The following is a 27,977-nucleotide window of genomic DNA, read 5'->3' as shown; positions in this document are numbered from 1 at the left end:
TTACTATGAACAAATAAACCTACATTGGATTTACAAAATATATATATTTATTTTCATCCGCTGCAAAAATATGTACAATAACGAAGAATCCAACAAAAGATGATATCTCTACGAAGATTTAGCTTCATGGTAATACCATTGAGCATAGAACAATCACTTGATTATTTCGGTTGTCTAATGTGAACTTAAGCAATTGCAATGACAGAATTTTGAATTTGAAAACAATCACGTCACTTATTTTCCCATTTTCTTGATGCTATCCGTTAGATGTCAAATTATTTTTTGAACTACAATATTAATATTCGAACTAAATAGCCCCAAAAAAATTTCATGGAGTCAAAAACATGGGTATTGTTACCTTACTCCTTTGGAGTAAATTGATCTACCTTTGGGTAAATTTTGCAATCAAGAAATTTACATTTTTGTCTGTTACATATCATTTTGAATGAAAAAAATAGCATTGTTGCATACTTCAATAGCAAATAAGTAAGCTCAATGCAATCATTCTAAAATCTACATCCATTATCCTACAACATTAGTTAACTTTACTTTTTAAATTTTCAGGATGTAAGAATGAGGATTTGGTTAAAAATCTCTGGTCTACAATAATGAGAGAATTTTTCATGTGGGCAGTAAATTTTGGCGCTCCTGAAATATGTGCAACAAGATGGCGCACAACCTGAACCCTGAACTGGTACACATACTATGTTCAGGTTGTGCACCATAGAGCTCCGTAAATTCATAAGACATGTTAAAGAGTGATGAACATGGTTAATCACGTTGAAGCAAAAATCTCATTATGACAACAATATCACATAACAGTTATCAGTTCACAGCATAATGGCTGTATATTTCATGTACTTTTGCTTTATATCTCAAATCCAATTCATTGTATCGTTTCCTTGATAAATAATTTGCGTAATCTCGCTTCTGCATCGATTCATTAAAAACTTTGTAGAAAGGATCTCGACTGTGGGGTTCTGGTGAATCTCCTACAGATTCTCGCTGACATGAAGGAGTGGCTCCTGGTTTAACTTTCCTCTTCATTGGCCTGGGAGCTTTTTCAACACCATACTCTGACATTTTGATTTGAGCCTGTGTTTGAAATATAAGAATTGTGGCATGGTCATTTATGGTGAGCATTCAAATAGACGAAAATTTTTGAATTGGATACATGATTGAAGTTTAATCAGGCTTCAAACCAGTCTGAAAATGTTTGAATTACGCAAACGCTGATTGCAAGCCTTCATTTAATTCGATTGAGAATTTCAAATCTGATGTTTGAAAGTCTGTGTTTGTAGAATTCTAAAAAACTGAAACCGAAGCATGGGATTTTTGAAAATGCAACTCCAGTAACAATATAAAGTCAGACTATTCTAAAGTCTTGAAAGCTGCAATGAGATATGCTCTCATAATATTATGATATGTCGCGCATATCCTTTCTGTAAGATGAGAAAAGTGATCGGACTATATAATTCTTCAAACTGTGCAGATAACTCAAGACAGGCCAATACCTAATCCAAGAGAACACTGAGCTCTGCTGCCAGATGAATTTCTTTTAGTCTTGGAATTCACCTTGCAAATGAAATCAATGCGTATCCATAATCGGGAGTTCGAATAGGTCTATAGATAGTTGTGTACTTTTAAAAAGTTGAGGTTGATCATTTATATCTATCAAAATCTATATGGCAAAAAGGAATGTACCGTAGCTTACTGATATCCTATTACCAGCAAAATTTGATTGGGCCTGTTTCAAGATGAAAATATGCAAATGTTCACCTTCAACATAGGGACAGATACATTTGGAAAAATAAAATCAGTACATCAACATACCTGGGGAGTTAACAAATTCTTATGCCACCATTTTGCATGTTCCAAAGATCTCTTATATTCTGATTTAACTTGAAATAGCTTCTCTGCAAACTGTTTAATTTCTTTTTCTTCTTGTTGATCTGGTTGCTTCTGCATCCATGATGAAGTTAGAACAACCTGACAATATTGCGAGAAAATTAATAAATCTATCTTCATAAAACAGAGGCCCAATTAGTAGTCGTTAACTGAAGCAAATATTGATTGCAATATTAATCACGCAGTGCCTCAAAAATGTCATGTTACGCTTATACTATTTCTAGACCACTGTTCTAAGTCAGGGCCAGATGGTTAAAGTAAGCAAGTTAGGATAGATGCAATACATTGGCCAAAAGATTAAGAGTATTCATATGGAGTGATTGATATTCATACAATCTGGAAAATAGTGAGACACATTCGACAAGCAGGGCTGGAGATTTTTGAGACATCCTCAATAAAACTGTGAGTACTTGGTATGGGTATGACCAGTGGTTCTCAAAAAGGTGCGGCATGCCCCAAAAAGGGAGCATAGATAATTTTTTGATAGAATCAGAAGTTAATTTAAAATAAAAAATACTGGTTAGATTTCATCTTGCCTGTCTTATTTTGGATATTTACATTTCTTTATTCTGATATTTTACATTCCGTCCACGTTTTCAACGTTTTTGAATAAATCATACTATTGCCTTACTGGTATTTGTAGCTTATTGAGCGAGAATTGACAGATTTTAAAATGGGGGCACAGCCTAAAATATTAGAGAACCAGGTATACTTAACTAAAATGGCATCGTAGGTTAAAATTCATGACCCCTTCCCTCCTCACCCAGTGTGTAAGAAATCAGGAAGTGAAAGCTCAACCGAAAAAATACCGATCGCTCCAAACTATAGTAGCTTCTTACCTAGAAGTGGCTACTTGTGTGAAGCCTTGTTTAGAGCAAACTCAATATAAATATGTGGTATAATATAAAAAAGCTTATCTCAGATCAACATACTCAAAAGTATAGTGAATTTTTCATTGCAGAATATCAATATTGAAATAATTAATCTCACCTCCTTTCTTGGCAGGATTACCGGTTTGACAGTCGACAAATCTACCTTTTTAGCTTCATTCTTCATCTTTGGTGATTCACCTAATGTAGTGATGTTGAGTTGTTCTAAAACACTCTGATCTCGATGCAGACAGAGTGATGCAAATAATTGCAGGCTGGCAATCAGTAAAGTTCTGAATGAACAAAAAAAAACTATAAAAAATTATAAAATGAACTTTTTTAAATTCTTGTCATTCGGACATTGGTAATTCAAATTCTCACCATTATTCTGCTTCAATTCCTCAAAGATCTACAACCATTGTAACAATTTGAAAAGGTGAAAGTTTCTGAATTTTCTCTAAGCTTTTGTAATGATTATTCAAAAAGTTTAAAAGTGTGCTGGCTTTCAGTATTTATTAAACACGAGGTTTTAAAACAGAAATTCTATTATTTTGCTTAGTAAAAAGATCCAACATTTGAAATATATAACTTCTTTTCACCTGTGTTTCGATATTTTAAAAAATACGGCAAGTCCATGAACTTGCATGAAACCAATCTCTTCAAGATATTTTCTGATGTATCTATTTCTCCATAATACAGAAACACCATCATCATGTACTCTCAACTGTACTTCAGGTGTGTGGCGTGTCACAGCGAGCTGAAATTTACACATGCAATATCAGTTTTGGGTATTCCAAGATACACCTAGCCAGCCAACGGTGTTATCTGAAGATATTGACCAGAAGTTCCATAACATGGGGAATTTCATTCCTTTATCTAGCATATGTAGAACTTACAATAATCAGATTAGCAATTTCAACAATGCCATTGACATAGTTTACGATTTGTACTGATTGAAGATTGTGGATGATTTATATATTTAGGGTTTTGGGTCTTAAGGCCTCTAATATTGATATGCTATTCGATTACAATAAGATGTCAAATAATATGTTCAGTCAGCTTTTGAATGGGTCTTTTGTAGACATTGAGTCCTAAAAATATGAACAAAGTTTATAATGTCAGAAAGGTATGGAACCCTGAATTATATATATTTCTCAAATTAGGTTTGCACAAAATATAATCTAAACAAGTATTCAATTTTAACTATCAACAACTAAACGAGAATATCGGTCGAGGACCGAAGACTTATCGATCGAAACTGCGGTTTCGAATCATGACTCTATAGTGACACCGCGTGTCCCATCACTAATTAATTAAGAACTCGCTAATTATACGACATAATTCATCCAAAATCAATAGGCTTCTGGTCCAAGATATGATGAATGCACATGCAAAATTCGGAGCAGATTCAACGCCTTCGTGAGATATCGCGTACATCAGACAGACAAACAGACAAATACCTATCAACATACTTACCGATCTAAAGATCGATAAGTAATAAATAGATGTACCGTAATTTATTCTCACCAAATCAATCAGAGAGCATAATGTTGCTTGTGATAACGGAAGAATCCTGGCCAAACATTGAAGTGCAGTATCACTGCTACAGATATCTACAAAGTATGATAAAATAGTCAGTTTAAGAACACTCATTATATATGAGGCCATTACAATTTCAATTTTGTTACGAAGTCAGTCCCCAAAATATCTTAACCGGGTTTGTTTTATTTTAATCAGTTCAATGCACCTGCAGGGGCCAACAAACTACCGTATATATAATATCGAAAAATCCTCTTCGAAATTTGAAAAATTTTAAGACATTATGAACACCCATATAATAATTAATCTCAATTATTTTTGTTTTTGAACATCATATTAAAAGTGTTCACCGTTTCCATGCGGTTTTTATTTTTTATTAAATAATCGTATTTGCTACGCCGATTTTATGCATTTGTACCCCCACAACTAATCGATCGACTAACGAAAAACTAATGATCCTCTGCTGCCCACTGACGGCTCGTTGGAGAAAGCTAATTTAAAGAGCTTGCAATTGGCGATTAAAAAATAAGTTTTTTTAAAAGTGGTGGTCTGAGTCACAAACCGGATAGAAAAAAGGCATTTTTTTTTCTTGGGAGTTGAAACTTCAAACCGTGATAAAAAATAGAAATATTCGCTGAATCCTTTACTGTTACCACTTCGTGGTTGGCAAACAATAGTATAATATTGCTGTAGCAATTTCGTGATCTAACTCAAAATACTTTGGTAGATGGAAGGGATAATATGTCTTCTATTCCCACCCAAAAAACACCGAAATTTGCATAAATTTCAGAAACACTCCCTCGTTCGCCGCAAATAAAATTCCCGTCGTAAACGAAAGCGAGATTTACCGTCGCTTATGTTAATCTCGAAGAAGACTTCTTATCAATAAACTAAAACCCGAAAAAATTAGATTAACAGTTTGCGACCGATTGCTAAATAAAACAGTGGAGTACATCAAATTACCCGCCGCAATCTAGCGACTTTTGTCATTGGTACGTATACGTGCCCACCGCACGGAAAGGGTTAAAAAACGGTTAGAGTTTATCATTACAACATACTGCAGGTGCAGAATGATCCTTATCAAGAGTGAATTTGTTAGAAATGTAGTCTTACAAAGGGAAACAATATAAGAGGAAATACTTCTCTATATATGGTTTCCTATTTTATCCCTTAACAAAACGAATCAATTAGTTTCTGAACAGGGAGTTTAAAGCTAAATGAAATGATATATAGGCTAATGAGTATGGATGACATGGACTCGTGGAAAGCATACTGGACTTCACCATGTTAAGTCACTGGTCAAAGATCCTGTGTATCAATCACATATATCAAACATGGAAGATTATAGACCTTGCATTGATGGGATATATCTCTATTCAGCAGTGGATACTTGCCCTGAGCAATTTCAATGGTGGAAATATAAAACACTTCCAGTTGATTTATATCATTCACTCTATTTCTATATATTAATGGTTTGCAACCTTGTAATCCAGTCAGAGCTTGATGAGCAGGCAACAACATCCCGTCTTTGTTCCAATGAGGGAACACAACGGCAGTGACCTCTTGACCAGGGATGAAAGGAGATGCAGAAGTCAGATCAGGAGGTGGTCGTGGTACATCCGCAGGTTGGAAATCGAATCCCAGCTCCAAGAGTAAATCTACAGCTCCTAGAGAAATGTTACATAAATCAATTAAAAATTATTAAAACACATTAATGACCAAAGATCTGACATTAAAAATATCAGGCGGTTTAGGGTATTGAAATGAATGTTAGTTACTCTTCTTGTGTTAATATTATGGCTACTACACAGGTTGATAATCCACAAGTCTGTAATTCCTTTGTTCCCCATCTAAGTCTTTGTATCAAACATGGATGATTGGGTAGTTATTTTCATACCCAACCTGGAATGGTAACTGAATGCGGGGACATGGTTTACCATAATCAGGCCGTCTTATCGAATTTCCCCTTTGTATCCTGAAAATCAAAAAAAATGATTATCTTTTCATAAGTTGTTTTGCAAAATCAAGCAGAACAGTGACACTCGACTTCTCAATAAATACTTACGGTAGTAAGACATTGATAATACAAACCTTCAGCATTACTGATAATCTCCGGTAATATAATAACAGGACGGTCTGTGTTTGAGTCCGCTGTGAGTCTATCCATTGCTTCTTCTAATAGTTCAATTAGAGCTCCAACAACATCACGGTTCGTTGGTCCCAATTGTTCATGATCATGTGCTTCATGTTTCGTTACATTTTTTTCTCCAAGGCGAAATTGTCCATCTTTCGCTTCAATGTAAGGCGAAATTGGTCTTTTCGGAATCAAATTTCCTGATAATTGTGAAAACTTCATCTGAAGATTTCTCAATGCAATTTCGGGTGTTATCACTGGAAGAAAAACAAAAAATGAAAGCTGTGTCGGGAAGACTTGAAGTGACTCAAACGAGGCTAACCACCAAAAAAACTTGACTTTAAAATAATTTAGAGCACGTGTTTGAAATAGTAATAAAAAAATCAGGTGAAATATGATTCAATATTGTATTGGAAACAGCGAAAATTCACAGCAGCAACAACTTGAATTCAGCCGTGTTAATGCACATATATATGTGATTACGGTGAGTTCTAGCATCATTTTCGAAATGATGTTTGTTTAATGAAGTATGGATTTTTCAAGTTTTGATGTCAATGTGGGTCGGTAGTACAGCGACTCTAATCGACTTAGTACAGAAACTTTGAAAGTTGCTGACACTTGGACTTGGCAAGTGGTTTGGGGTTTTTTACTGAAAATATGTCTTGCAACCAGCTAATTGTATATCTAAAATTGTGTGAGATGTTTTTCTGTATAGAAACAGACGAAGCAGATCTTTCTGTAATTATCGAGTGAGTAACAACATTTGCGATCAACAAAAGCAATACAATTTAAAGGTAATGTAAATGTATTATAATATAAAATGTATCAATCTAATTGTAATTTTCGAACCAGGAATATTGGATGTGTTCCCAATATAGATAGCTATTTTAAGAAAAAAAAATGCACAAAATCGATACATTCAGATAGAAATAAAATCGATAGTACAATCAAGTAAAAATAGCATTGCTTTTTTCATATATCATCAAATATCAAATATGAATACATTCAAATATTCATTGACTTAAACAGCCTAAGTGTTCGTGTGAGTCTTACTCCTCAGTAAAATTATGAAAATAAATTCCATACCTTCATTGACAGTACATTTCGGATTCAGGCTTTCGGCTTCCACAAGATCTAATGATGCATGAAGTTGTGATGTCCTGATGTCAGACAGATTGACAAAAACGTCGGATCCGTACAACTGAATACCTGACCAATATATGGGGTCGGAATGTCTGTAAAATGAGTATCACATTAGGTATCCTCAACCACGGTATTTCGAATTCGGTAGAATATGTGACATTGAAAGAGTATTTGGTCCTCGAAATTAGATTTTTTGTTCAATACAATAGGTTTTTTATTCAGACAAGGGGAAAGAGAAAGTTGGTAAGATAGTGTAATCGTATGATAAAGTATGACGCTCTGCCCAGTTTTGAGTTTCTCGGAATGTAAAGGAAATTTGTTTGAAAAAGTGAATGAGATTTGTTGTTGGGTACAAAGTAAACCTATACATTGTTTTGCTAAATTGTTATAATCGTCGAAATAAAAAATCATTTTTTACTTGGATCAAGTGCTGAATCAATCGTTTCATTTTAATTTTCCCCATTGAGCTCTTATCATTATCTTATCATCATCACATTGCTCAAAAAGCAATACTTTTACTAAGCTCTATTAACACTTTATTAACCCTTTCCCTGCGGTGGGCACGTTGATGTACTCCACTGTTTTATTTAGCAATCGGTCGCAAACTGTTGGTCTAGTTTTTCCGGGTTTTAGTTTATTGATAAGAAGTCTTCTTCGAGATTAACATAAGCGACGATAAATCTCGCTTTCATTTACGACGAGAATTTTATTTGCGGTGGAACGAGGGAGTGTTTTTGAAATTTATGCAAATTTCGGAGTTTTTTGGGTGGTAATAGAAGACATATTATCCCTTCCATCTACCAAAGTATTTTGAGTTAGATCACGAAATTGCTACAGCAATATTATGCTATTGTTTGCCAACCACGAAGCGGTAACAGTAAAGGATTTAGCAAATATTTCTCTTTTTTATCACGGTTTGAAGTTTCAACTCCCAAGAAAAAAAAATGCCTTTTTCTATCCGGTTTGTGACTCAGACCACCACTTTTAAAAAAACTTTTTTTTCAATCGCCAATTGCATGCTCTTTAAATAAGCTTTCCAACGAGCCGTCAGTGGGCAGCAGAGGATCATTAGTTTTTCGTTAGTCGATCGATTAGTTGTGGGGGTACAAATGCATAAAATCGGCGTAGCAAATATGATTATTTAATAAAAAATAAAAATCGCATGGAAAGGGTTAAAGAAGTCTCATATAAACCATAGTTTTCATTATCAAAATCAGATTTTCTCAGGGTCGAAATTTTATACAACCATGAGTCAGGAGTCGCAGCAAGCATTTCGTAATCGAGAGTCGATCTATTGCGCCTCGATAAGAATACCTTCATTTCTTGAAAACACAAACCTATAAATTCTAGTAAATAATGTCAAACTAACTTCTTACGAACAGCTTCCTTAGCATTGGCAACTGCTTTTGATACAAGGTTACCATCCTGTAGTGAATCATAGAAATGAAATAGAAACAATTCCATAACAAAGTCTGGAACATTCCACAACTGGTGAAGAACAGATGAAGCTCCTATAAAACAGTACCTAGTCTAAGAAAACTTGAGAGATGACATATAAATGAATCAGGCATATTATATCATGCCTATGAGGACTATCAGTGAGGTAAACAGTGTTTTTTTTACATAAATGCATTGTTTTCCTTCACCAGTTGAGCTTAGGAAATTGGTGTAACACGCTGACATGAGGCCAAGATTTGAGAATTAGATATTATAAAAAATAAAAGGGGTGATTCATGTATCACAAGTTTATTCATACATGAAAATTTCATGTTTATACTGGAAAGAATTTATTATTTAACAATCTTTCATCAAACAAGAAAAACGTCATAATACTGAGAAGTCAATATAAAATTAGATGCAAACATATTTCAGATCTAAACTTGTTATTCCCATGGTGTTGAAGCATCAAGGTATAAAACCCTATTGGCAAAGACTTTTCTGATAATTATTTTGAAGATAACGACAGACATTCATAAAACGTAGAACTTGAAGTAAAAAGCTATCGACAATGTACAGAATATACCTGCTGATAACAACATTGCTGGTAAATTCAGTGTTGTATTCGATTCTTTGTCACCAGATGACGTTATGTTAGGCCAACCATGACCACAAAGAAGCACAGCTAAATGCAGATTATCGAGTTGCAATAATTTTAAATCTTCCGGTTTGAACAAATATGTATCTTCATCAGGAATTGAACCAGAGATTGGGAAAGAATCGGGTGACCATGCAATGAATCCTGTATAAGGAGGCATAAAATTGACAGCATTGGTAAATATGGTCAATAATCAGAAGTAGTCTGATGATTGAAGAAACACAAAAAGAAATAAGACTCCCTAATATCTTAGGTATCTTGATTCTTACTACTTGCATTACATATCCACCAGCGTAAAAGCATAGAAAAAGGATGAGTACTTCATCTTCCAAAAATGTAATCGGAAACATAAACTAGTATATAGTTACCTATCTATGACTGACAAATTTGATAAAAATTCACATAACTCGATTATTTAGAGTTAGCATGATAATAATTAGACTAAATTGATGCAACTTTTGATTTTTGAATAAAATTTGCCGTTTTTGACAAAATTGATCAAATTCAAAAACTATTTCCGATTGTTTTTATATGACTGTTTTTGATGAAATTTGACGTTTTCCTTGTAATATCATCATTTATGTTAAATCTTACAAGTAAAATTGGCAACATATCAATTATTTCGCAAAAAATTTGGATTGGAAACTTATGGAATACAAAATTGATCCTCTACCATGTTACCAATTTACTTGGAATCAAAACAAACCTTTATTAATGTCTACAAATGTTGAAATATGGAGAATAGAAGACGTTTTGATTTCTTCTATGAAACGACGCTTTGTTGCTTCATCCCCTAGTATAGGACTCACATCAAAATATTCTGATACCTAAGTAAGTGATGTATGTTTGATTAAGAATGATTGTGAAATTATATTGTATGAAAGGTAAAACTATTCATATCTTGACCTTTTTACATTCTTTCATAGCAACAGGTAGTTTCGACCTTGGATTCCATATTTCACCTTGGTAATGAAGAGAAAGTGGCAAAGATGGACAACCAATCACAGTGCATTTTTGCTTCTTTGAATCCTGGAAAATGTATCCGTAGAATAAAAATAGAGCTAAAATGATATGATATGATAAAACTAAAACTCTGCACAGAGTCACAAGTCTAGTATGTCTTCAATTGTATATTTTGCCAGCAATATTGAAAAAACAATGAATAAATTAACTTTAGCTTGGCTTTACAAATGAAAAACCTAAACTATTAAATAATAATCTGATATGCAAATCGAACCAAAATTTGCTATTCGGAAATGACCAAAACTTTTTAATACAGAGAAAAGTTGTGGAATGAAAATGAAATTCAACTTGAACCACCATATTTATCACAAAGGAGGAAAAAGCCGATGAGATGACTTATTCATAAGGCAAATCACGGCCTCTCATCCGGTTACCAGTCCATGTCGAGTATGAGAATATTTAGACAGTTGTTCATTCAGATGCATGGACTTGATGGTGGATGAAGCCATAATGGACCAGCGCTTACATTAACCAATCTACGATGGCAAAGAGCCCTTTGAACCTGCGGGTCCATGAAAGTGAGATGACAAGCATTTACCCAAAGCTTAGCACGAGGTGCCAACCGTGTCAGTTATGTTTAGAAATAAAACCATATGCAAATATTCATTTTACCAGATACAAACAAGCATAGTACCATGAAGTACTAATTTCCCTTAATTTTGAGTTTACTACCTACTTTCACAATTTCCTGCAGGAACATATACATACTCAAAATACATACTTGCTTATATGGAGGAATATATCTTGGTGATGTAAGTACATTTGTTCCGGTAGCTGTTTTAGTAACAAGTCGTGAAATGCTTGATGAAAATCCACAAAGATCAAGAGCTTGAAGTGAATCTTCATCACCAAATGATTTCAGCAATTCATTATGCCTGAAAAGCAATAATACTTACAAATGAAAAAAAATAAGAACTTTAACCACAGCGAGTTAATTCAGTGTCATTAGAATGAGAGAAACGTGTTATTTGTTTTTATTTTTATGAATTTATTGTGGGGTTTCGTAAATAGTAGTCAACCTTTCACATGCTTCACAACACCAAAAGTTTGGGAACCCCTGTCCTAGGCTTCAAATCTCAAACTGGTGGCATCAATGGACATGATAAGAATCGGATTCGACAGTAGTCATCCAAAATCTATTGCTTTGTAAATGACCCGGTCATGAAGTCTGGAGATATTTTATAATTGATTCCTACTCCGGTTAGAATGTTTTTTACTCTAGCATGATGGTAATTTAACAACAACTACAGCTTCGAACTTCGAAGAAAATCAAATTTTGATAATGACACTTTGGCATATGCAGGCATTCTCTATCAGACTGTTGAGAATACTAAATCAACTTCATATTTCTGTAGAAATTTTCAGAAGTTGATTAACAGTAACACCATTAAAAGTCTGTAGTTCCAACTCTAGCTCCGACACCAATGAAAAGTTACGCCTCTGTCCTAACAAAGAGACACGACTAAACAGATGTTTGATCTTCTTCTGAAGCACTTTCAAGTTATGGATTGAGTTACGTATTAGACATAATTTGACAATCTGAACAGAAAATTTACCTGAAATCTTTCACAGCTTTATTGTGTTCAGATTTCCGGGGTGACCTAAACGAGGTAGGCCTGGGACTTTTTCTCTGACTTCTGGCAGAAGATTTTGGTCGAGGAGAAGATTTCTGTTTTATACTGGGTTCTTTATGAGAAAATGATGAGTTTGTTTTTGGTGACAAATTCCTGAACAAATAAAAAAGATTTAAAAGATTATTATGAAATACTGAGAAATACATTTCACGAATTTAGAATTGGCAGGCTGGATAACTAAATAAATTATTAGTAATGCAACACCATTGGAAGTACAAATTTTTATTGAGTGCTGACTTCCTTGTTTTTCGAAACAATGTCCAATCCACAATAAGTTAACAAAAGTCAATAATCAAAATTTAAGCCACTACTCTTTTCACTCAAATGTTGTCGTTTTTTGTGGTTTTGACCCATCTGTGAGAGTCTTTAATTTTTTTTTCTTAATATTTCATATTGTTGTATTTTGTAATAACTAATACTTCATTTAGTTTTAAGAAAAGTTTTAGCGAAATATGACGCTAAAAACAGCAGGATAGCACACAGGGGAATACCCACCAAATTGCACACTAAATATAATAACATTTGCAAAATGAAAATGTTATACCTGTCATGACTATCATCGGGTTGATTGTGCAACAAATAAGTGCATTGTGCAATTGTAATATTAAATCTTTCTCCTAACAAACGTTTTGACGAAGGATTGATCAAACAATCAAATGGAATCTGAAATAAAATATATTTGTTTAAAATTATTTTTCACAATTCAATTAATTTATTTTTCTATCTGCAAATCGAGGCACCAATTCATAAAGAAATTGTTAAACTTAATCAAATCCCATGCCCGGCACCTTACCCTGGTTATAATAAATTGGGTAGGAAAGGTTAAACCAGACGGATTTGGGTCCTTCCAAACCATAGTGTATTCTTACTTAGCAGTGGCGCTTGTGCAGATTCATGTTCAGGGCAAAAAAGCAAACATATGTTACATGAAAAAAATAATAATTGCTATTTCGTTGCTGATTAACATGTGCAAGTTGAAATGTTCACATCTAACTCAAAACTTGTGTATGAGAGGGTTGGTAAACTCCTCAGTCCTCATCATCAAAAGTTGGTTTCATATAACCATTGTCTGGTTACGACTTGGTCCACTATTCAAGGAGATGCTCCGTATACAATACCTGATTAACTTTATAATTTCAATACCATCTTTGACTGGTTTCTGTGGTTGGGCAAGGACAAGGTACAAGTTTCGCAATATGATTTAATCGTGTTATCAGCTTTCCTCTCATCCAAATCATGTATAAAAATCAGCTATCACTCACCTTCTTGAGAGCCTTATCTGCGATCACTATAATATGTTGATTTTGTTGAAAATTCATAAACATTTCATCGAGAGGTTGAATTAAAATCTCATGAAGTTCTTCCAAAACAGAAAGTTTCTTTCTATTATGAACTACGGACAAGGAAAAGAAAAATACAGAATTTTAATAAACAAATGAAAAGACTAAAACGCAATATCATTGTTTAAAAATTATCTGGTTATCATAAAATAAACCATTACAGAACAATTACACGATGAAGTTAAGAATTCAAAAAAGTCAATTTTACATAGAATTTGCTCTAAAGAAGTAAATGCTGTGAACATGAAGTTTTCTGGAAACTGGATTGGTTATATATTCCAATATCACATCTGGATGATAGGCCGTGGTACGCCATAATATGTTTGAGCCACGCTATTTTCTTTCTTATCCCACAGGAAGAAAAATAAAATATTCAAGTCAAGAAGACCTAGCTAGACTCTCTAGTCCAGTGTTTTCCAAGTACCGGTAGGTCCTATTTCCCCCTAGAGGGCCACAAAGTGATTCTCTGGAGGTCACAGGGAAAATCCTCCACTAGAGATCAACCTCCATGACTATATAAATTAAAAGTAAATTCACTGTGAATTGTTTAATTTTTTGACTGTATTACATTTATTCTCATACTTTCATGTGTTGGTTTTTCATTATTAAAACGTAGAATAAAGTGACTGAACGAAACTCATTATGGTAGGATAGGATATACAATTTTATCCCAAGGGAGAAGGAAACTGAATAGGAGCACATAAGTAATCATGAGACCAACCACGTCCTCATGTTCAATTACCATACCAGTCCATGTCGGGTATGGGATTAGTTCAATAGATATTTGTTTTCAGATGCATGGACTTGATGGTGGAGGAAGCCGTGAAAAAGCCATTAAAAGCAAAACTAGCTATTCTCATTGAAGAGGGGGCCAAAAGAGTGGAGAGTCTTTGAAAGGTAGCCACGAATCGTCAAAGTTCGAGAAAAATGCTCCAGTCTAGTCCTTTATGCCTACTTTATAGCATATCAATAGGTTTATTTCATGTTTGGCGAAAGAAGTGGATCTAATATTAAATGGAATTTTTGAGGCAACACTATCAATAAAACTACTTTTGATTTCTTGGAAATACTTTCATAAAAATTTTCAAATATGAGTACAAAAACCTTCTCCAACTGCTTCTCCACTTCCATCCTCAGGTTTTATTGTTTTTCCTTTCACAACACCATGATCACCAGATTCTAAACCTTCGTTTGTCTTATTGATCTTATCAATATTCTTCATCTTTGGAACAGGAATAAAATGAGTTGCAGACTGTGGAAGACATCTAAAAATATGGCAAAGTAATTAGTATTGGAAAGCTTAAATTCAGATAATAATGGTTTAATCAAGGCCATGTTTCCCAACCAGGTAGAATTTTGTAGTTCTCTTGTAGAGTAATTATGCTTCATATTTGCGTTAGATTATGTGCACACATTATAAACTGTAAAAAGTGGGAGTGCGATTTGTGCATAACACAAGCTGAGGATTCAATGAAGATTGCACAAATAAAGCACATATTATAGTGATGGAGGAGTAAAGAGTTTCAAAAAAGGCAAAGGGAGGATTTAATGAAAAAGGTTGGGAATTATTGATCTAAGTGAAGTTTAGAAGTTTCACTGACTTCAAAATGCAAGCAAGCCATGATGTGTAGTAGTTCATATTGGAATGGGTAAAATATAATCGCAATAGAACATATCAGTCAAATAAGATAAAAACGTGCGCAAAGTAGGTATCAATCATGACTCATAACTAGGATTTAAACCATACTGTGTTGGAATCGCAGGTTCAATCAAGTAAACGCAAAGTAATTCACTGATTACATTAAGCCTGGTTCATGCCAAACCGAAAGATCCGAAAATTAGTCATAACAGTGCATACTTTGTAAAATAATTCTTAACATTGTGTATCAACCAATATTTTTTTCCAACAATGATACAATACTACCAGTTGCGACAAAAAATCACTCTTCATCAAAATTTTCTCATATTTTACTTCAATCAATTCCAAATTCTCAGAAAAAGCTTTACCTTGTTTCAGAATTATATATGTCTCTCAGTTGTTTATTTTCTGTGATTTTTCCAAGTTTTTCAACCAGATCTTCGATTCTGGGACGAGTTGAAAATGGTTTTATATCATAAGTGGAAGACAAATAACTTTTCATTTCTTGTTTACCAGGATTGATCAGTTGTACAAGAAATCCTAAGAATAGGAATTAAAAATATGCATAAATGAAGTTTGTGCATCATCCAAAATTAGTGGTTTTACAACGTTTTATATGATGCGGCACATCAGCGAGTTCTAAATTTTATTATATAAACACACCAACTATGAAGATGACACATGGTAAGTAGGTGATGCTGGTATTCGAAACTATGATATCTCGATCACCAGACGAGCATGATGACAATTCATCCATGGCTGATAATGCTATTCAGTAAGTGTTTTTAATAAACTTATATTAATACACTGATTTTTTAAAACACTAACTAACATCAAAGCATTACCTTCATCATGAAGTGAATAACTCAGCACAACAGCATCATTCTGGAGATAAGTTGGAATGAAATTGTGATAATTAATCAAATCCAAATCAGATTCTTCTTTATCAGTATCTTCCTGTTCTTGTTGTTCAGCCATTTCTGTATATTTGAATCAATGTAAATTCGTATTTGAGAGACGATTGATGAGGTATGGGCAGTTCACCATGATGGAACAAAATGAGGAATAAACAAGCGCTGATGCTTTGTCTTCCAACCCCTGATTCATAACATATTTTCGTTATCAATCAAATCGTTATTAACCATTCAGACAATCAAGGACAGGACAATAGAATAGAAACAACATAAATATAAAGAAACTCCATGCCTTCATTAGAAATGGACAGCAATAGCATAACCATACACGGTCTACTTATCAGTGGATACCTCCCAATTTATCTATGTGTGAAACGTCTAGGAAAAATCATCACAAAAGTACAGCAGTGTGTAAATTTGAAGCCAGGACAGCATGGTCCTAATATGGCACTACGAGGAAAAACAGGGAATCACCCTGTATATTATTTTGATGCCAAGCTATTCTAGTCGAATTAGCTTAGATTTTCAAATTGTTAAAAAAAATTTAAATAAAAATTATATTACGGTAAGATGCATGTTATCCATAGGAATGAAAGATATCATTGGAAATGTGTGATATTTTAATCCTTTTGTGAAAATTTCATGTGAAATACTTTTCTCGTTTTCTTCTTGTTTTCTCAACTATTGTAAATCATACCTTTCTTAGGATCAGCATCAGTAATCGCAGACATCGATATCACGGGAATTTGAGGTCGTTTATCGAATAACTGAATAAATTTTCTTCGTCTGTATGCTTCAACAAAAGCAAATGACATCTCTGCCTGGTCCAATTTATGGAGAATCACCTGGAAGTAAATAATCTGTTTAATGATTGTACATGAATTGAAGCTATATTTAAAATTAAATATGTATATTGTACACTTATAAACTATGCCAAACCTGCATCGCATTATAGCATTTTCCCAACATATTCTCCTCTTCATGGAAATACTTTCCTCCATTGCTTCGATGAGAATAAATATGCTCTTCTTGAAACTGTATCATTTCATATAAGATATTTGCTGCTTTTTGAAGTTCCTTATGCACGCAAGAAAACAGAAAATTGAGCAATTAGAATGAAGAGAAAAGTCATTTGGGCGTCGATATTAGAATACTCAAGTCATCTGTTTCGGCTTTAGTTCCGGTATAGTTCCCAGTACTCAACATCCAAATAAAATTCAGTAAAATTGAATTACACAATTAAACCAAATTGTAACAAATGTAAAAATGCAAGATATATCCAAAATAGATCAGAAATAAATGGGTTGAGTCAGCTAAGCATTATATCAGCTAATTAGCGAAGATGATGAATCAAAGCTTTCTCCGTCATCTAAGTCCATACCCTTGAAACAACTAAGTAGGTAGACTCGGACTGACACCAAAAGAAGAGTCCCAGGTACGCCTTATATAAACTTTCCTTACTGGTCATTATATTGGTTGTATAATAAACAGCAAATAAATTCTACAAACTGACACTCCAAAATACAATAGATTACCTTTGGTGAATTGGAGTATTGATAATACAGAGCAAGTTCAAAGTTCAGTTTCATTTGTACAGATCTTTTTCCACATTTGTTAGCCAATGCCGCAGCTTGTTCACAATAATATGCAGCATGTGTGAAACGATGTTCAGCTGCAAAAACACTTGCAACCTGTGTAGAAAATTAGCTGTTAATTTACAGTATAGATAAGATTGATAGCCTTGAAAGAAAAATCCAAATCCAGGAGTCGTCAAATCCTCGAGTTTCTACGAAACTGGGGTGAGCAAACATGGTATTGAATGTGCGAGGTTGTGTGTCATTATATTATTAACCATCTCATCAGCTTTCCTCCTTCATGCAAAATATATAATTCTTGTTTAGGAATTATAAAAATTCCTCCTACCTTCCACATACACATGCATTCTGGTTCCAAATCTTCCATCGATCGACTCAATTTTTGAGCATAATTAAAAACATTACGAGCTTCCTCAATTCTTCCGAGCAAAATTAAGGAATCACCTCGAGATAATGCTGACTCCATAATAAGTTGTGGGACTTTGGTCATTCTTTGAAAAAAAAATCCATGGTAACATTATCTAAATTTATACAAAAAATTTCAAATTTCATAATTCAAAAGGGTCGTTAGTGCAGTGGACAACAATTTGAATTCAAACCACATGCCGGTCGTCTTTGTCAAGGTGATAAATCAAGTGTGTGGCTGCTTGAACAAAGACTTGTTCAGATATGTGAATCACAAAATAAAAAGACATATTGAATGATAGAAAGGTCAGAATATCTCGCTGAAATACAGAATAATAATTGATAGGAACCCTTCGAGTAATAACTGATATGATAAGAACTGTAGAATATGAACTAATAGAATAAGTATCATTATGGCATCGTACTTTGCAATCTTTGACTGTTGTTTAAAACATTCCAATGCTTCTTTGTGTTTTAATTGTTTCATATGAACACTTCCTTGGCATGAGAGAGCTGAAGCAGTGTCCAAGAGGAATGGATTTTCAAAGCCTAAATAAAATAAAAAAGGCAAAGCGGTGACCAATAGAATAGACAAGCAATTGGGCGAGTAACAAGCAATGATCCAGGGCTGCAGGTAAAGTCCATAGGCACTCAGAATACCCAACCTAATAAAACTTTTTGTCAATTGATTACTTCCACCTTAGTTATATCCAGTGCTTCTTTGATTTTTATTATTCTTCAAAATGTCCTTAGCAGGTCTTGAACCCATATTTTCCAGCATTACACAATTGTATAGCTTTACAGATCACAGCGTACATATTCAAGATAATTTTATTCTTTGTACAGATTGTATTAAACTTTTACATACATAGAATAAACTTACTCGTTTTATCTTTGGCCAACGTCTGACTCAAGTTCATCCACTCTGTATAATATTTCATCGCCGATTCAAAATCCCCTCTAAGCTCTTGTAAATCACCAAGAATAAATTTGGACTAGAAAAAAAAAATATTGTTGGTATAAAACTGGTACACAATATATTTTTGTGGTATATGTGATATAATGTCAAACAACCTGTCGAGTCGAGGTAAACCAAGTCAATGCTTGAGTGATGTATCATATAAAATTAGCAAACACTAGGGTGATAAGTACTATAGGCAAACAGCAGGTGTTGGTAACCTGGTACGATGGTATAGTCCAAAAATGGTATGCGTTCGATATTATTAAAATAGGTATTTTATATTGCAAATAGTTCGAACCCGCGACCCTGGGGTATGATGACGCATGACGGACACCTGTACCTAATCATTAAAATATGAAAATGAGCGCTATAGCCGAACCAAACTTAAAAAGTGATCACACACGTGGCTCTATTCATTTTTGATAGAATTATAATAGTTATAACATCCCACAGAATAGTATAGTAATACCTGTAGTATTCCAGATAAATCAACAGATCTTTGCGTAAATATGGAATCCATAAAACCAAGAGTTGGAACAGATTTTGGTCGAAAATCATCAGTAAATTGTCCTGCAAATCCAATCACATCTGGTGTTGGAGTGGGACTGGCATTGATTAGACCAATCAATGAATCATATCTGAATCAAAAATTAATGGAAAATGTTGTAAGCTAGTCCGCTCACAAAAAAAAAGTGTCCAATGATATTATTATGGCACTAGTTCTTGTAATGTTCAAAATCTTACAATACTATGATGCAAAGTATATTTATTATTGATAAAGTGGAAGACTGTGTTAAAACTTGAAATATTGATTGTTATTTCCTAAACAAGCAGGGGTATGCAACATTTTTTGTCGATGGTCCATTTGACCAACTTCAGACTAGCCGGGTCACACAGAAAATTTAGGTAAACCATGCGAAAAAAAAAGAAAATGCCGATTATGTATTTGTTACCCACACGAGTGACTTTTTGAACATAAATTGTCGGATTCAGATTTTATGCTTAATGGGTAAAAACATGAGTGTTGACAATAGCCACGGTAAATGGCTTGGTAGGCCTGGTTGGGGCGCAAGGGCCGGACCGCCTGTTGCACACCCCTGTTCTAAAGAATGAAAAGAAAAAATTCAGATGATAAGTTTCTTCAACCGAATCATTTGATCATCACTACATTGCTAATTACTCTATGTAAATTTGTAGTTTTGAATCCTATGTGGATTATAAACGTGAGAGAAGTGCTGTGCTTGCCACCATCAAAAACTGATATAGGTTTTTAAGCGTTCAGTAGGAGTTTCAACTATCCATTTCTAAAATGCTTGATTTAACCTGGTAACCAGACGTTGGAGTTGTGGTTTGCAACATGATTAAGTTATCTGCTCTCTCCTCTCCGGAAAGAACATAAAATCTTATCTTCAGACCAAGCGTTAATTATTATTTGTGTTATTCGGTAACCTCCCCAGAGTATTATTTCAGTTTAAATTTTAACTTGATTTAACTGAACTGTACAAAAATAAACTGGGGCTCCCGGAGTATGCGAACCAAGATGGCGGACATCGGAATGTAATATGTGTACTAGGTTAGGGTTAGGCCATAATTTTAGGTATAAATACTATGGGAGTCTTCGAACTGATAATAGGACTAAAATAAGGAAAATTGGAACAAAATCATCGCCTAACCCTAACCTGTTACCCATGTTACGTTCCGATGTCCGCCATCTTGGTTCGCATTACTTCAGGAGCAACAATAAACTAGTATGCTAATATATACAAACCAGTACCTTTCAGCATATATGAGTGCTTCATCATACAATCTCAATGATTTAAACGCAATACACAGATTCAGCAGAATGCTTGCTTCCATTTCCATTGACCAATGTTCCCTGAACAAAATGCATTGATATTACGGTATATTCTATATTATTTCTAGTGCGCCTTATAACACAAATTAAATATGTCAAGACTTCACTGTACTTTGATGGTTGGAATAGTCTGAGTACTCTGCATGGATTTCAGGTTTAAAAACTGTGGAGGATAATTATGTGTGAGAGGATTACTGGACTCCACACCGCTGTAGGGTGGTTCATACGACATATTCATAACATTTAGGTAACACAATTTGCCAACCGCCGAGCTCAGCTACACACTCTATTTTTTGAGTCTCCATCTTTCTAAACATACCTGAACTTAGTTTGATCATCCCCAACTGCAGATAACACATCACGTCCAACAGCAAGTAATTTTATATAATAGGAAGCTGCTTCAGCATGCCTATCATGATCCAAACATAATGTTGATAAATGTAAGTACGTCTGAAAAAAATATATTCTTAGTGGAAGGTTTGGAGAATCGCAAAAATAGGATAGTGGTGTACCTTTGAGGCGTATTCATTAAATTATTTACTTTACCTTTCTTGAGAAAATTTGCTCAAAACAAGGATGCACACCCACTCAGAAGTAGAGGATACTTATCTCTGAGTAAAGTAACATGCAACCACTAAATGGCAAAGCTACTGAAAACTACATAAAATTATAGTGATGCATTACACAGCAATACATGCACCTCTAACAGTGATTAAAAATATTCTTCAAAAGCATAAAATTTAGTTAGAAATTCATTCTTGAAATGAGCATTTATATTCTGTCCTATCAAGTGTATCAAGGTATCAAGAATTGAAATCTATTGATTTTGTATGTTTATTTTCATAAAGTATCTTGTAGTCCAGGGGTCGGCAACCTACGGCCCACGGGCCGGATCCGGACCCCGAGTAATATAATCCAGCGCGCTACGCATCACTGAGTTATAGTAACAAAACAGCTGTTTTGATGATCATAGTCTTACATAACAAAACAGAACTACATACACTTACATAACAGAATTTATTGTGCGACATGTGTAGACTAAATTATATTATAACCTAACAAGTATATATTTCACAATTACTCGTTTGAAGCGCCTATAATTTAATAATAATTAGACAAATGACAACAAAACGCAAACGCTGAGGGCAAATGGTTCAAATGGCGCCGAAAATATTCAAATGGAATTTTTTGAGATGCAATGCAATGAGGAATTAAAGCTACATCCTATTCGAGACATGTATCGTTCGGTTTTCAACTTTCTAAAAATATGTACGACCCGGCAATGACACGCAACCCTTAATATTGGCCCGCGGTCGACAAAGGGTTGCCGACCCCTGATGAAGTCAGTACATGTTGCCCATCATATGCCAAAATAACTGGTCTATTTATCGCCTTTCCTCTAATTAAGAGATCCTCACCCAGAAGTAAATTTGACTTGAATCGAGGGTCAATTTTGCAAGAAGAATTTTTGCTGTCAACCCTTTTAAGATTCTCTTGAACAATTGAATTGATGTTTATTATGCTACTTCTATATAGAGACCTCTTTAATAGTTTATTACAGCACAAGGGTACAGACAGTCTACACAGTTGAAGATGTAAATTTAACTCTTGAAATTTGCCAACAGGTAAACGAGAGAATAAAGGTTGAGAAGCGCTGCCCTAAATGATTATGATGGGACATTGTAAAATCAAAAACACTATTCAGAACTGAAAATATTGTCAAGGAATAGTATGAAATACCTTTGTTTCATAAGATACATCTCCAATTCTTAGAGCAACACTTGAACTCATCTTGAAATTTTCAATCGATTCAGCAAACTATGAAATGAATAAAGATATGCGAATGAAAAATAAATCTAAAGATAAAAATTCATTGATACGTAATATAGCATGGCATAACTTTTTATTTTTCTTGCAGGAAAGAGAAAAGGAATAACAACTTAACCATCTCCATATGTCGTGATATATGTAAATACAATTATTCTAAATGGGATTCAAATCTGGGCATGATATTAGGTGGTGCAAAGGCATTATCCTATCCAAATTTGTCAACTATCAATGAGCTCCTGATGTGTTGACTGACAGATCAGTGGGTTTGGTTTGATTTGATATAATGAAAGTTTATCGAAGACGTTTTTTGTATTAAATGGATATATTAAGTTTCATTCATTTCTAATTACATTCACCACTTAACAAGATTTATTATAATACTGTACAGACCTTTCCAATTCCCTGCTGACTTTGTGCCAGAACAAAATGTATTTTCATTTTCAATGATTCGTTCATTTCATCTTCGTCCATCTTAGATTTTTCTTTTTCTTCTATATTATCATCTTTAACAGGAGTTGGTTTTGTCGAACTATCAGCCCTGCCTGCAGAAATATTAAAAATTATTCAACAATAATTTAGATTTGCAATATAAATTGGGGGGGGGGGATTTTTTAATAAAAAAACTCACATTTTTCTCTACGACATGAATAAGCTTTCAATTTTATTCTGCTACATGAGAAAACGGTGCAATTGTCTAAATAACAGAATGGGATATATAATTGGGATTTTATTGTCTTCTGTTGTGTAACAAATCACATATGCTCTTACTAAAGAGAAGACTATCGGTTTGTTAGTTTGAATGAGAATAAATCAAAAAAATTGTAAAAATTGTATTGTTGCATGCTTTGACTGTACTTTAGACATATTTTAAAAATTTAGGCATATACATGTCTATATAAAAAGTCTACATTAAAATTCTTTTTTCCTAAAACATTTTGCGCCATTAGCCATTGTAGGTGAAACCAAAGTGAAAATATAAAAAATATTTAAGGGGTATATTTCGCTTTCAACTTTGCGAAGTGATAAATAAGAAAACAAATTTTGAGAATGCTACTTATAAATAATGTGAAATACATTCAATGAGGAACATATTATAAACTTGATTTTCACTACTCAAGCTCTAACGTAAAATAGGGATGGATATACAAAAAATAGAATTACCTTCTCAAAAAAGATGCATTCTATTCTATTTAGCATATTCAAAATCGATAATAACCCTTTCCATACGATTTTTATTTTTTATTGAATAATCGTATTTGCTACGCCGATTTTATGCATTTGTACCCCCACAACTAATCGATCAACTAACGAAAAACTAATGATTCTCTGCTGCCCACTGACAGCTCGCTTGAAAGCTTATTTAAAGAGCTTGCAATTGGCGATTGAAAAAAATAGTTTTTTTAAAAGTGGTGGTCTGAGTCACAAACCGGATAGAAAAACGAATTTTTTTTTTTCTTGGGAGTTGAAACTTCAAACCGTGATAAAAAATAGAAATATTTGTTAAATCCTTTACTGTTACCGCTTCGTGGTTGGCAAACAATAGCATAATATTGCTGTAGCAATTTTGTGATCTAACTCAAAATACTTTGGTAGATGGAAGGGATAATATGTCTTCTATTACCACCCAAAAAACACCAAAATTTGCATAAATTTCAAAAACACTCCCTCTTTCCGCCGCAAATAAAATTCCTGTCGTAAAAGAAAGCCAGATTTACCGTCGCTTATGTTAATCTCGAAGAAGACTTCTTATCAATAAACTAAAACCCGGAAAAACTAGACCAACAGTTTGCGACCGATTGCTAAATAAAACAGTGGAGTACATCAACGTACCCGCCGCATTCTAGCGACTTTTGTCATTGGTACGTATACGTGCCCAGCGTGAAAAGGGTTAATGGCAGGATAAAATTTTAAAAAACAAAATTTTCCTAAATGGTCATCTATACCCACTAATTAAACATTTCCAAGACTTTTTTCACATAAGTTTACTCAAATAAAGACATTAGTTCTCTCAAGAATTTATCCTAAACTGAAGGTCAGAACGTGTTTCTCTTTTACTCAGTTTAAATTTATTCATAATATGTACCGGTATATATTAATAAGAGCTTTAAGTATCTGAATATTGCAACATCATACCTGCAGGCAGTTTCATTTTTGTTCTTTCATAAACTAACAAAGCAACCTCCATTGATCGAATAGCAAGTGTATGTTGAACTTCACGTCGTAAACTATTGCCAAGGATGTACAATTGGGTTAGTATACCTGAAAATGAATGAATATGAAAAAAAATAAAAAATAAGTCAAAACAGCTCAAAGGAGTTGCAATGAAAATCTAATAAGGTTAGTAATTTAAGCCTATTTAAGCCCACTCTCTTCCTATTTGTATACATTACAGCAGTGGATTTTACCCTTTGCGAGCCTGCCAAACCTCTGTTAGTCTGGGAGCTTTTGTCAAACCTCAATGATTTCGACAGTTAAAACCTGGGTGAATATGAACGTTGACGCAAATATTCAACCTAAAATCATGAGGTTTGTCACAACAACAACTATCATGCAACTATCAAAGTACACACAAGCATGAGACAGTTATGGTAATATGAGTGTTCGATGAACTGAGATAGAAGATATAACCGCCATATTCTAATACTAACTTTGCTCTCCGATATTGCTTGGTAATTCCGAAACTGGTCTTGCAGATCTTATAATATCTTTTATACAGTTGTCAACAATTTGATCAGGTGCAGATCCCTCAAGCCATAAGATTTCAAGACAATCAAAATAACAAAATAATGCTTCATCATAATGACCTTGGATTTGATTCAATGTTCCAAGAAGGCTGTAACCCTAGAAATTGTTTGTCATTCAATATTCTATTCAGAATTGATTAATTAGGGATTACCCAAAATGTATAGTATATAATAATATAGATTATGAGAAGGACCTTTTTACATGCAAAATACTTGAAAATAAGGAAATACTTTTTCATATTTGAAAATGTATTATGTTATTTCATAATGGCTTCCATGATTGTGATAAAATATCTGTTCATTTTGATTGATCTGTTGACTAGTGATTATTAGGGTTCTTGGGTTAAATCCAGAAGACAAATCTATGCTAATCAAAATTACAAACAAGATTCAAGAATATTCATTATGATATATGACAAATAAATAACCATAACCATAAATTTACAAATCACATTTTTGAACCCTGTACAATCAAAGTACACAAACTTTATATTGATTGTCACCAATGCCCATGGACATAAGAAATGAATGTTATTTAAGGTATACTAAATACAAACCAACTTTATAGCTTTCTGGATGTAAATTCACCACCATATTAGCATCATGTATTGCCTCTGCATCCATGTTAAGATGTTGATAGCAATCACATCTCTTAATGTACCACTGTAAAAAAACATTTATAATATTTTTGACTTTGTTGCAAATACATTTTTAAATTGGTAGACTGACAAAGGCACGTCAATCTATAGAGGTCGTTGCAATTAGAACTAACATTCCATATTTGTCACGTTCAAGTGTCAGCAGTAGAAAGGTGACAAGTGTGTCTCTTCTGAATGAAAACTAATATGGCTTGATCGTATTATATGAAATAATTAATTTGATAATATGATTGTGTTATCCTCTGCCTCCCTTTGCTGAATAAACTCACACATAAAGTACAAATCAAGTGCTTTTTTTTTAATATTGACAAATTTCAGATATGGTACTCTACCTCGACATCCTTATGTTCACTTTTAGTTGTCAGTTCTGTGAAATAATTTGCTGCTTCTTCATATTTTCTACGTTCATATGCTTTCAAAGCCAACTTTTCAACATGATGTTTCTATCAATAAAAAATAAACAAATATTTTGCAAATTGTAAAAAAAAAAAAAAATATTAATATTATCTTCAGACATAGCTGTATTTATATATCCTCATTAGAGTAAGATTTTCTCGACCATCTATGCTTCAACTGGTTTAAAAATGGTAAAGATAAAATTTTTGTTATCAATGGAATGGTAAAAGTAAACATAGACCTGAAAGAGATACTTCAGGTAGGGTTCAAATAAATTTTTTTTGCGCATACCCTAACTAAATTTCACCTAATATACTAATACAAAGTTTATACAAAACTAATTATGTTGTATACTATATTACTGTACATGTATCAAATAGCTTATTATTTGGAGTCTTATAAAATCACCTTTAGTATTATTTATCTACAGCCTAACCTAAAAACAAGAAAAAACAAAAGAAATACTGAAATGATTCAATGATTCCAATTTGAATACACTGATGGGACGTCATAGTGGCGTAATTTTCTGGTGACATAGTCAAGTGGGGGTTAGGAATGACATATGCAAAAATTGAGCCAGGCCAACTAGAAGTGCATGTGGTACAAAGCTATAGACTGCCAGACCCAAAAATTGGCCCGTCCCAAAATTTTGGGCTGACTTCGTTCTTGATATACGTTAACCCGAATACTGGACTGATTAGACCTTTTCTCAGTCATAACAATGACCAAATCAATGAAAAAGCTTACATCAAAATCATTCTCCAATGCCTCCGTCAAATCTGAATTCTCTTCCATAGTCAGATAGTGTTGTATAGGATATATGAATGTGAAAACATCGCATCAATAATAATACTTACTCCTGACCAACGGAAAATTAAACTACATCAATTACCTGAATTATGTGTGTATTATTGATAGCTTTCATAACTAATCAACATTACAAAACCAGTTTGTAACAGATTTGACATTAATCACCAAAATTTGAAAGAAATCACACACCCAAACAGAGCCTAACAGTGCGGGTGGAAAAGTCGTGAAATTACAAAATCACATTTATTAAACCATATTCAGATAAAAATCACTACTACTTTACAGTATATAGGTCAGATATATATGAATATTAACTTAAACTTGGTGTAAAATTTATTATTATATGCTTGAATCTGAACTTCAATCAACTTTTAACTTCAACTGATAATAATAATGTTTGATATACCGGTACGCGACAAGCAATTACACGAATGCAGCAAGAAAATCTCAGCGTGTGCGTCGTCTGGGGTGACCAAATGCATCC

The 27,977-nt window shown here is 33.7% G+C and overlaps 1 protein-coding gene across 2 annotated transcripts; it reads right to left on the bottom strand.

The window, feature by feature from the left end:
* Positions 1-30: 30 nt before the first annotated feature.
* Positions 31-27,571, bottom strand: LOC120339972 (uncharacterized). Of its 2 annotated transcripts, XM_078116424.1 has the most exons (35): positions 27,431-27,571; positions 26,620-26,730; positions 26,190-26,291; positions 25,533-25,725; positions 25,018-25,143; positions 23,275-23,426; positions 22,795-22,872; positions 21,374-21,504; positions 20,974-21,075; positions 19,669-19,837; positions 19,122-19,233; positions 18,664-18,787; positions 18,162-18,324; positions 17,774-17,929; positions 17,178-17,315; positions 16,936-17,083; positions 16,170-16,304; positions 15,693-15,864; positions 14,790-14,950; positions 13,608-13,738; positions 12,890-13,008; positions 12,268-12,438; positions 11,433-11,586; positions 10,595-10,717; positions 10,395-10,515; positions 9,617-9,832; positions 8,963-9,104; positions 7,537-7,685; positions 6,408-6,707; positions 5,798-5,983; positions 4,305-4,390; positions 3,377-3,534; positions 2,899-3,070; positions 1,834-1,989; positions 31-1,095 (listed from the first exon to the last, which is right to left on the bottom strand). In XM_078116424.1, exons 1-35 carry the CDS (start codon positions 27,476-27,478, stop codon positions 826-828), a joined length of 5,175 nt encoding a protein of 1,724 aa, XP_077972550.1. In that variant the 5' UTR covers positions 27,479-27,571; the 3' UTR covers positions 31-825. The 2 variants fall into 2 exon arrangements, with proteins under 2 accessions (XP_077972550.1, XP_077972551.1); XM_078116425.1 differs by lacking the exons at positions 25,018-25,143; positions 25,533-25,725; positions 26,190-26,291; positions 26,620-26,730; positions 27,431-27,571 and adding an exon at positions 24,046-24,754.
* Positions 27,572-27,977: the final 406 nt, after the last annotated feature.

Source organism: Styela clava, chromosome 9 (assembly GCF_964204865.1).
Source record: "Styela clava chromosome 9, kaStyClav1.hap1.2, whole genome shotgun sequence".
NCBI classification, from domain to species: Eukaryota; Metazoa; Chordata; class Ascidiacea; order Stolidobranchia; family Styelidae; genus Styela; species Styela clava.
Note: the sequence above shows the minus strand (reverse complement) of the source record. Positions and strands in the feature narration are given on the sequence as shown.

Excerpts from the sequence above, each read along its gene's own strand:
- LOC120339972 (XM_078116424.1), bottom strand. The coding sequence starts at position 27,478 with ATGGAAGAGAATTCAGATTTGACGGAGGCATTGGAGAATGATTTTGAT. Across the intron at positions 25,144-25,532 it reads AAGCAATATCGGAGAGCAAA|GTATACTAACCCAATTGTAC; the intron begins GTTAGTATTAGA and ends ATTCATTTTCAG. Across the intron at positions 1,096-1,833 it reads AGAATTTGTTAACTCCCCAG|GCTCAAATCAAAATGTCAGA; the intron begins GTATGTTGATGT and ends TTTCAAACACAG.